The sequence below is a fragment of the Pempheris klunzingeri genome, chromosome 2, assembly GCF_042242105.1.
Source record: "Pempheris klunzingeri isolate RE-2024b chromosome 2, fPemKlu1.hap1, whole genome shotgun sequence".
NCBI classification, from domain to species: domain Eukaryota; kingdom Metazoa; phylum Chordata; class Actinopteri; order Acropomatiformes; family Pempheridae; genus Pempheris; species Pempheris klunzingeri.
Window position 1 is genome coordinate 18,026,422 of NC_092013.1, and position 10,653 is coordinate 18,037,074.

General features: G+C 39.9%; 2 protein-coding genes across 2 annotated transcripts; both read right to left on the minus strand.

The window, feature by feature from the left end:
• Positions 1-1,487: 1,487 nt before the first annotated feature.
• On the minus strand, positions 1,488-4,457 carry LOC139209206 (elastase-1-like). Its single transcript, XM_070838840.1, has 8 exons — positions 4,417-4,457; positions 4,173-4,276; positions 3,520-3,620; positions 3,236-3,361; positions 2,750-2,886; positions 2,513-2,655; positions 1,757-1,906; positions 1,488-1,599 (listed from the first exon to the last, which is right to left on the minus strand). The coding sequence occupies exons 1-8, from the start codon at positions 4,454-4,456 to the stop codon at positions 1,582-1,584; spliced, it is 819 nt and encodes a 272-aa protein (XP_070694941.1). The 5' UTR covers position 4,457; the 3' UTR covers positions 1,488-1,581.
• Positions 4,458-4,861: 404 nt separating this feature from the next.
• LOC139219045 (elastase-1-like) lies at positions 4,862-7,232 on the minus strand. The gene is made up of 8 exons (XM_070850822.1): positions 7,124-7,232; positions 6,766-6,863; positions 6,532-6,632; positions 6,029-6,154; positions 5,784-5,920; positions 5,547-5,689; positions 5,164-5,313; positions 4,862-4,990 (listed from the first exon to the last, which is right to left on the minus strand). Exons 1-8 carry the CDS (start codon positions 7,161-7,163, stop codon positions 4,979-4,981), a joined length of 807 nt encoding a protein of 268 aa, XP_070706923.1. The 5' UTR covers positions 7,164-7,232; the 3' UTR covers positions 4,862-4,978.
• Positions 7,233-10,653: the final 3,421 nt, after the last annotated feature.

Consider the following 10,653-nt stretch of genomic DNA (forward strand, 5'->3'; position numbering starts at 1 on the left):
CGAGAGATAAGAAGATTGATACCACTTTCATATTTGTGCAGTAAATATAAATCTGGAGCCAGTTAGCCTAGCTTAGCATAAAGAACAGACACAGGCAGGAAGCTGCTAGCCCTGCTCTGACCAAACATATCAAAATCCACTTACGAGCGCCTCTTAAGTTCACTATTGAAGATGTTATATCTGGACATCAACTAAAAACATCCACCATTTTACCACAGACCAGTTTCTTCCTGGAGTCTACGCTGTTTTCCTGGCAAGAAATATTTCACCACAAAATGCCCAGAGTATTACCCAAAATGTTGAACTATTCCTTTAAATAAACTATTGTACTATTGTTTGTGTGTTAACTCCTATTTGTTGCATGATACTTATCTTTTATTCTTCTTATTCAAAAACCCATCGTATGGCTTCTGTGATTAAATTTAACAACAGATCTGTCCACGCGATAAACAGAAGAGTGTCCGTTTGGTATTTACAGCACATTTTTCATCTTTAAAGACTCTTGCTAAAAATATCTACTATAGCAATCCGATTGTAATGAAATTATAGCTGGGAGGATGTAACTAATTCATCCACATAAATAATGGCTACAATAACCTCTCCGCAGGTCCTGTTTTAAATTTATCTTTGGATGATACTCTAGTGTTTAAGGTCAAAATGAAACATTCAATAAAATAAGCTTGCACTTTCGCCACCATTTACCATCTGAAGAACAGAGCGAGTGCTGGCCTCTGGAGAGAAGGTTGTGGTTAAGTGCACATCAAGAGCACAACAGTCAGTCAGTCCATCTGTCTGAGTTATTTCCATTCTGATTATAGCTCGGGCACAACATGTGTGCACTTCCCACTATAGGCAGACTTATCATGCATACATGTACTGTACCCTCCATCAGGGCCTCAGAATTCACTGCAGCAATTTTCCTCTGAAATGTCACAAAACCACCAGAGAGGCAACAGAAAGGGTTAAAATGAACCTTCTGGTTGTAAAACACAATTGTATCTGACCAGTTTCTGGTGGGAGCAGAAAGAGAACCAGTTTAATTTGAAAAATATGAGGAATAATAGAAAAAGACAGGCCAACCAAAAGACAAAAGACTGCAAAATGAATGTCAGCGTTTACTCAGGACTGCTGGCTGTCAGGACTCAGATCAAATTTGCATTATGTCAAAAAACAAAACAAAAGTGTATCTCCGTGTCCCTGATATGGCCCCTCAGTGCACCGTCTGCTTGTCTGTGTATTTGTCCCATTTCTGTCACGGAGTTAACTTCCCGAGTGCTGACAATGCTAACATGCTGCACTGAAATGTGAAAATGGTGAAAGTTTTAGGAGGCTAAGAAAGTGGTTTGTTAGGTGTTTTTTTAATCTGAACTTCAAGGTTTATCTTGATGATGCAGAGAAGTACTAAAATATGACCTAAAAGCAGTCAGTGCTAAGAAATACAGACCAGGCAGCTAAAAAAGTTTCCAAACACAAATACTGCTTATGGCCAAGTTTATTTGTAGACGATCTGAGCAGGGAAATTAGCTGCAGATGGAGAAACAGCTTACTTTAGCATAGTTTCTGCAAAGAAAATGACCCATTTCAAGGATTGTCCATGACCTGGAAAACATGAAATAAGACATCTTCAATATATCATCAACTGCAGATGAATTCAAATGATTTGAGTTGGTGAAGTACAGGATTTTAAAAGAGCCTATTGTCAAAAGTAAATTCAGCTCATACAACGTGTGAGTCTTTCTACTGTCTGTGTTCTGACCGAGTTCATCCATGTGATGTAGGCGGAGACACGGGTGAAGACGGTGGGCTTCTGTGGCGCGTTGCATCCCATACCGGACACAAAGCTGGCGACCCCATGGACATACCAACTGTTGTTAACACTGCAGCTAAGAGGGCCACCGAAGTCACCCTAAGGTGAAACAGAGGACTGTTTGGTAAACGCATGCATAGCCACGAATAAAGGTCTTTTTTCCCCTGTGGAAACAAGCTTTGTGGAGTTATTGGCTGACATTCTCAAGTTGAGGTGGGATGTTCCTCTATATATATACATTTTGTGATAATGATGATAATGATAATGATATGAATGAGTGTGTTGTACCTTTACAGTGTTTTAAAAAAGTACACTTTGACCTATACTTTAAATTATCTTAAACTAGTTGCTTGATCTTGTATTAAATTGTAACATCTCACATATGTCAGTTCAAAAATCCAAAAAATTGTGACCATTACACCACTACACATTTTACTAACTTTAACAGACACCTATCTGAGTATCAGCATCTGTTTGAACAGGTGTATTATCAGCTGTTAAACAGGTGAACAGGTGAAAATGATATGATTGATCATGGGATTGACTACGGTTTGGAAAACTTAGCCACTGATAAACACCAGAATGGAACTATTTGCATTATTATTATTCAGCAGGTAAAATCATTATATATTTGTGTGCATGGTTTAAAAATCTATTCTTCTGCGTATTTGTAGTATTTTCATGTTTTCACATCAGCAGACCCACGTTACATCCCGACTGGGTGCCTCCTCCGGCACAGATCATGGTGGTCTTGATGGTGCTGCCCCACCAGCCAGAGCTGGTGCAGGTCTGGTGGTCGACGATTGGAAGGTAGGCCTGCCTCATTCTGGTCGGCATACTTCCACCAGCTGAATGTAAACAGCGCAGAGGCCATGATTATATGTATATACTGTGCTGTGGTGTATGCTGCTAGTATACAGCGAGTAGTCTCATCTGACTCACTGGAGGTACTTCCATATCCGGTGATGTAGCAGGGGTGGTTATGGGGTAGAATCTCGCCAAAAGGGGGCAGATAGACCAGGTTGACGTAGGAGTTCAGTGACACTTCAGACGACAGCCTCAACAGAGCGATGTCATTACTAAAGGTCAAACAATGTTGGACTGTTTGAAATTCCTCTAGTGTAAGTACATCATTTGATCACAACACAGAATGGCCCTACTGGACTGAGAATCACCACAATCAGGCCAACTTAATATATCAGAGTGACTTTTAAGTAAAAACAGAACACATCATACGTCATGATTTAATGCAAAGTCAGTTCATTATATCAAATCCATCAAATCAAAATCTATCAAATACTGTAAGGCAAAGCTTCTGTAAAACTCAGATGACGGGTCAAAATAAGAAATGTTTACCTAAAATGTTTGGTGCATGTAGTCTTGGAGTCTTAGACGGACATACTAGAGTGAAATGACAAGTAGACCCACCCAGAGGAGATGCTGTAATTGTTCCATTCAGGGTGGATATAAACATTGATGACACTCCTGTATTGTTCTTTTCCATTACTGTGGTGCAGGATCAGATCACCGAGGACCACATGTATAGAGCTGGAACTGTGTTAGCTTGGATTAGTTCATTTGTTTCCCACAGTAAATCATTCCAAGTGAGGTAAGATGCAAAGACAAGAAAGGAAACAGGGACACGCATATAACAGTAACTGTATATCAGATTAGAATAACAGAAGGTTTACAAAAGCAATTGTATCTGTTACCTGTACACACAGTGAGCAGCGGTCATGACCCATCCTCTCCTGATCAGTGTTCCTCCACAGAAGTGGTGATAGGAGCCATCAGAGTAGTACTGCAGAGAGACCTAAAGCAGGATTCACATAATATTCTCCTCCATTGAGTTCCTTTTATACACACAGTATCTTTACCTCAACCTCACTCTTGTTAGATGAAAGCAGCTTATATGAAATTTGCGAATTTATAAATCAGGCAGATGCACTTACAGAAGCATTACAGAGTCATGGCCATTTTTTGGGAAATAGTTGACTAATTGACAAATTTGCTTAATGTGTTCAAAAACCAAAGTGTAAAATCAACATGCAAGCGTTTGCTATCTTTGGAGGGCTCTAGGAGAGCTGATGAAAGTGCTATTTATCCTCTCGTCTACAAAAACTCTCAGCAAGAAAGCGACTTAATGCATTCCCCAAAATGCCAAACTACTCCCTTTAGAGCTATTTTGTAGCATCATTTTCCTGGAGATGACAAAAGAAAGGCTGTGCTGAGAAATAGTGCAAGAGCTGACCTGTGACTGGCTTAAAAACCGACCTGGCACATGCAGAAATGCCCATGTTAAAAAAAGTATTTTGGTTTCATCCTCTACCTGTGCTGTATGTGTGCTGTATATGTGGTACTGTACCTGCCAGGGCCAAGACCAGTGATAGGGCACCTCCTCACCACCCACTACTCTTCCTACAGTGATAACCTCCTCGTCACTGGAATGAAGATCCGCCTCAGCCAGCACTGAGTCACAGAGGAAACTCATCACAGTGCCATTTAAACATGGCTCCCCCTTGTATGAGGCTACTTGTATCCACTATCTAAGTTAATAAGCAAGAAAGGCACAGAGAGAGAGAGAATAGTGAAGTCTTGATATTTCTTACCCGTGGCTGTGAGAGTGGTGAACAGCAGAAACACGAGCATGTCTGCAGCAACTCAACTTTTCTAATTGTGCGTCTCGCTCTTTTATATCCTGAGCTGACCTTCATTTGTGGAGGGCCGTCTGCTGAGCTTGGCAGTGGTCAGAGAGGCACCTGTGGTCCATCTCAGACTTTATCACAGTTTGTGATAGTGTGTGACAGTGTGTTGCCACGTCACCCTCGATTTACTGAAACATGAGAAGTGTTTCTGAGAGCGCTGGGCATTTGTTTTCACAGCCTGTGGCAAATTTAATTATTATATTTTATAATAATTATATTTTAATCTATATAGCTGAATGGTGCATGAAACAAACCCATCAATTGGTATTTTAGGTGCAAAAGAACATGACCTTCATAATGACATACAATAACTGTGGGTGCGTAACTTTTTTTAATGAGAAATTAGTCATCACAAGAAGTTGAATTAAGTTTATTTTTTTTGTACAAGGAGACCAGACAAGTAAGGAAGACATGGTCAAATGCAGTCTCTGTGTGTATGTGCTGTAACGTGGACACCTCCTCCTGTTTACATCATGATCTGGAAAACAGAAGAAGCAAACAATGACTACACATCCTATGCAACATAAGTGATGTTATAAGATTCATTAATTCCATAAAACCCATACCCGTACTAGCATTCTTTTACTTATGAAGAGGTTTTTATGGCGTATTCTATTATTTATGATAGATACACATATTCCTTATACTGACCGAGTCCATCCATTCGATGTAGGCAGAGACACGGGTGAAGACGGTGGGCTTTTTGGGATAGTTACATCCATAAGCAAACACGAAGCTGGCAATACCGTGGACGTAGTATTTTTCATTAAAAAGACAGTTCAGAGGGCCACCAGAGTCACCCTGAGAGGAGAATAAAGAATGCATCTTCAGTACTGTGGACATAATGATTCAGTGGTGGATGTAAAATATAAAAAACACATAGTAGAGGTTTTTCACTGCAGATAAATCTCTCAGGATTACTTTCTCTTCTTTGTGTTTTTTAACGTTTTTCACCAACTTATCTTTATCACTATGAAAAAAAGTGCATCTAAATCCTAATAAGTGTATTTTTTTTTACGCAAGAGGAGACTCACATTGCATCCAGACTCAGCACCACCACCACCGCACACCATGGTGGTCTTGACAGTGCTGCCCCACCACTCACTGCTGGAACAGGTCTCGTGGCCGACCAGTGGAAGGTAAGCCTGTTTCAGCTCGGGGGACAGGTTGCCACTAGCTAGAAAAGGCAGGATACACTGAGCTTTACAGAAAAGACCCAACCACGGTATTGAACCTGACAGGTAGCCACAGAGATCATACAATAAACTTACTGGAGGTGAGGCCCCATCCTGTGATATAGCAGAGGTTATTGTGGGGCAGAATCTGGCCAGAGACAGGCAGATAGCCCAGCTGGACGTAGGAGTTCAGGGTGGCCTCAGAGGACAAGCGCAGCAGGGCGATGTCAAACCTGAGGTGGAGATCCATGGATTCTTACAAAATACCACCTTAGAACATACAGGTTTGTCCAAAGATATTCCCTTTACGAGCACAATGTAAGAAAAAATATAGTCCTCACCCACTGGACAGTCTGTTTGGGTCCCATCTGGGGTGGATGTGAATTTGGGTGATGCTCTTAATCTGCTCTCTACCACTGGGGCTATTGAGGCTATGTTCACCGAGAACGACACGCCACGTCCCAATGCTGCAATATTTGAAAAAAAAAAAAAAAAGCAAAGAGAAACGCAATATTGTTCAACGATTAAATATAGTTGTGAATCAGATGACTAACTGTTAGACTGATTTTAAAAAAATAATAAAGACAACATTAAATGACATTTGATTTTGTTTGTTTTTATTCCTCTGTTTGGAGGCTTTTCTTTCTACCCAATCAAACAAATGAATCCCCTTGGTGTGAAATTTCCTCATGCCGGTGACATTTCAAAACACTGAAATAAATCATACCTCGATATTGTGAGAAGAGTGGGCGTGGATATTCAAGTCAACATAAAAAATGTGCACCAATAGAACTAACACAGCCAAAGAACACTGAGTCTGTGCTCTAGCTAATCATTACATCACCTGTCCACGCAGTGAGCAGCTGTCATAACCCAGCCTCTCTCAATCAGGGTTCCTCCGCATGTGTGGTAGTAGTTGCTGCCAGATCTGTACTGAAGAGAGACCTATGAGGGGACAAAACAGATCAGAGTTCTGAAAAACATTAGTAACTGTTATTCATCAATCTGATGTGGTGGCTCTGTTTTGATGGGTCACGTGGGTGCATTTATTTTCTGATTTTGTGCTGCAGTAGATTACCTGCCAAGGCCAGGAGTTGGGTCTGGCCACCTCACCACCGATGACCCTTTCAAAGCTGTCCTCCAGGTACCTGGGCTGGGGCTCCAGCTCAGCCAGCACTGGTTAAAAAAACCCATAAAACCACGAGCCCCGATTTATGCATGGTTTCCCAGAGGCCTCATAATATCATTTGCTTTCCACCTACAGAAAGTGGAAGTGTGGAATGAGGACATGACGAGTGTACTGGTAGAGTATCTGGAGCTGACTGACTGGATGACAGAGAGAGTGACTGACTGATAGCGTGTAAAGGAGTGAATGAGACAGAATGAGATCAATAATGAATGGTTATTCGGTGCAGTGCGTGCTGTCATTTTCTTACCCACGGCTGCGAGGCTCGTCAACACCAGAAACCTGAGCATGTCTGCAGTGCGTCACAACGATTCTGCAAAGAACAAATGCTCTCCTCCTTCTTTTATACCTCAACTCAACCTTTGCTGGTGCGGAAAAGTGTAGCTGTTCTTTCCCCTACGACAAACGCCAAGTATGCACCTGTGGTCTGTCTCACACCGTTATCACAGTCGATTACCACACACACACACACACACACACACCTCCTGCTCTGGCCAGTAGAAAAGACTGACACGTAGACTGACTAGTATATCACTGGACGACATGAGTCACAGTGATTTCAAGGATTTGGCAGGGTATTTATGTAGTTATCGTGTTTGATAAAGTCCACCACATATATTTTGGGCAATTTTTATGAGGAAAAAAACTGATTTATGTCAGAAATTTGGCCTGGAGTGGAGAAGTGTACTGAAGGCTGGTTGACCTTATGACTGTGAAAGCTGTCTGATATGAAGACAAACATCACAAGTTTGTCACACAACACCACTCAAAAGTTTGGAATCGCCTGTCACAAAAGCTCGGCACAGTTAACGAACTGAATGGTCTTTCATGCTTTTAGGTTGTAGAAAAGATGGTATAGATGTTATTCATATAAAGGATTTGCAAAAGAAATCACCCGTCTGATTCTGTTTTCACTTTGTGAGTCAATAAAGTATTTTTTTTTTTTGTAAGCTATTGGTAAGAGAACTTGAAAGCTTGGCAATGAAATATGGTCAGATTTAAACAGGAACAGGTTCCTGTTCCAATGCCATGTGCAGAATAATGCCAATAACAAGCTGGAATCAACAGGCGTTGCTTTAAAACTTTAAAATAGAAATAGAGGGTTAATCTTGGATTAACACTATTGGTGTTGGATCATGAAATACCAGCTGAACATACTATGGACTGACAAATACAAAACATACATTTGATGTCTTAATTATACTGTTTCTGTCTTATAACATCAAGACAGCAGCTGATTTCAAACTTTTGAACAGTGCTATATATTTTGTTAGTCTTTATTCTCACCCAGAGTTTCCTTTTAATGTATTTTATGTACATACAGGTTTTCTGTCTCCAATATGAAACCTTACAATGAATTATCTGACGTAATAATGTGCAAGCTCTTGTGAATATTTACATCAGCAAATAATCACGTGCCCATTTGAACCAGCATGAATTATGAAGGAAGCATGAGAAAACATGTTTCTGTGCCATCTCTTGTCCCAAGTGGCTATCTGAAGGGAAGCAAAGACAAAGAAAACAGCACTACATACAAAATTACAAGCGGTTTGTAGACACAGACAACAAATGTACAATGATTGTTAAAAAGGGGGGAGATCCTCTCTTTGTTGTTAAATGACACATTCTGTTTTTCTGTATGTCGTATGTTTTTGTCTGTTACTGGTTCTTTCAAGCACCCAATGAACATTAGAGAAGTTGAAAATCTACTCGAAATGCCTAAAAAAAAAAACTAAAATCTAAAATGGGAAAATACTCTACAATACTTTTCCAAACAGAATATTATGTAGATTTGTTTTGGTTATTCTTAAAATCAGAGAGGTTGAAAAATAAATCCTACTTTTCAGGTACTGAGTGAATAAAAGTGTGAAAGATGGGAGCTGTATATTCAATTCCTACATATTGACTGGATGACTATATTAACTATCATTATTTCTACTATTATTTTAAATTTAATTAAATTATATAACTATATAATTAATCACAATAATAACATATATAGCATTTAAAATGCTTACAGTGGTTTTCATTTTATTTATCAAATTTTTTTCAAATGTATGCACTGTCCATAGCATAGGATTACAACGCTAGATGGTGCTAAAGACTTACAAACACACACATACTCTCTACTTGGTTTTATAGGGACATGCACATTATAAAGGCATCTGTATTTTACTAGAGACAGACAGATGACACGTTGTCTTGGGATTTCTGTTTAAACATCCAAATCTTCATACAAATCCATTTTAAATACAGATTTGTGTGTAACACTAAACTGAGAAAAAAACCTTTGAAGGCAAAGTCAAAATCTGCATTCCCAACTGGAAAGATTTAAATCCAGTGTGAGAACTCAATTGGAGAAGATTTCTCTCTTCTCACTTCGCTCTGACCTCTCTGACATTGCATAATTATATCATAGATGGATTTCTTGATTATTTATGCACAGTGCGTCTCTATGTAAAATATATATATTAATACTTTTAAAAAGCCATTTACTTACTTCACTGGTCACGCTGATATTTTCAACAATAGGTTTCAGGACAATGGCAAGGCCTCTGATGTGTCCTTCTTTTATAAAACAGTCTAATTAGACAGAAAGTCATTAAAACTGGGTGGATTTTGGATTATTGCCTTATCAGGCTATTAAAGAGATAGCCACGCTGACGGGTAATTGAGCTGGCCTCATGAGGCACAGGGAAAAGGTCCTAATGCTGCAAGACTTCCTGGTCAACAGGGTCTCCACAGTTTCACTATTTTCTCATAGTGTCTTTGTCCTCTCCAAACTCCTAGTGTACCCCTCCACCACCCCAACCTTTTCTTGCAGAGGCATGAATCAAATGGGGAGATCAAAGACAGGAAGTGCTGGGGATGTGTTAATTAAAGATGTTTGCTCTTGATACAGCTTCCCCTCGTTAATGAATAGTCGATTTGGTTCCCATAAAGATGTCTCACACACACGGGCAGGAAATTGAGGTTCCAAAAAAAATTAATGGGATGCACTGATTGGGGCTGTGATAGAAAGTCTGGGAGGGTTATCACAGAGTAACTGTTGATTATGTCAATGTGACACTATTTGAAAAGCTCAAACTGCTGCCAGAGTGGCGCAAAAAAGATTTAAACCCCATTCAAATTGGAAACTGCTGTTAACGTTAGTACACAGTCGTTCATTCCAGCATCTTCTGGTATTAGTTGCTGCCATGTGATGCTATCAGGAACCAAGATGCCTTTAACGCAGTGCTACTTTTGGTATTTTTTGCCCACTAGGGGGAAGCAAAACAAGCTGTTAACACAACACTCACATATTATCGCCTCATAAAGTTGATAAGGCAAACCGTTGCCTATTTCCACATTCAGCAGAGACATTAGCAACATTAGCATTCATTTGGTGCCAAGGCCACCTGATGAATGTAAGTTCTCGGGTTCATCGTGTTTTTCCTCTCTATCACTATGTTCGCCACATAGTTGCTAATTTTGTCCTTCTGCTGATTGGTGCTACGCAGGTAGAGTACAGTGGCTTTATTAGAGCTTTTTCACTGAAAACTGAAACAAGGTTGATGATAATAGTGAAGGTGAATCAAAATAGCAAAGAGACAGGCTGTAAAACCAAAACAATGAGCTGAAAGACACCAAAATAATCTGTAAAACTGAGGGAACGTTAGAATCCGGTGTTGAATGTCAGTGGGTTCCTCGCTAGGAATGAGCCCATTCACATTGCACTTAGTCATCAGTTGTTAACATAAAAACGCTGCTTTAATCTGCAATGACATCTATTCTTCATAC

Excerpts from the sequence above, each read along its gene's own strand:
- LOC139209206 (XM_070838840.1), bottom strand. The coding sequence starts at position 4,456 with ATGCTCGTGTTTCTGCTGTTCACCACTCTCACAGCCACGG. Across the intron at positions 4,277-4,416 it reads CACCACTCTCACAGCCACGG|TGCTGGCTGAGGCGGATCTT; the intron begins GTAAGAAATATC and ends TCTGTGACTCAG. Across the intron at positions 2,887-3,235 it reads AATTACAGCATCTCCTCTGG|TAATGACATCGCTCTGTTGA; the intron begins GTGGGTCTACTT and ends TTTGACCTTTAG.
- LOC139219045 (XM_070850822.1), bottom strand. The coding sequence starts at position 7,163 with ATGCTCAGGTTTCTGGTGTTGACGAGCCTCGCAGCCGTGG. Across the intron at positions 6,155-6,531 it reads GCTGCTCACTGCGTGGACAG|CATTGGGACGTGGCGTGTCG; the intron begins GTGATGTAATGA and ends CAAATATTGCAG. Across the intron at positions 5,921-6,028 it reads CCAAACAGACTGTCCAGTGG|GTTTGACATCGCCCTGCTGC; the intron begins GTGAGGACTATA and ends TCTCCACCTCAG.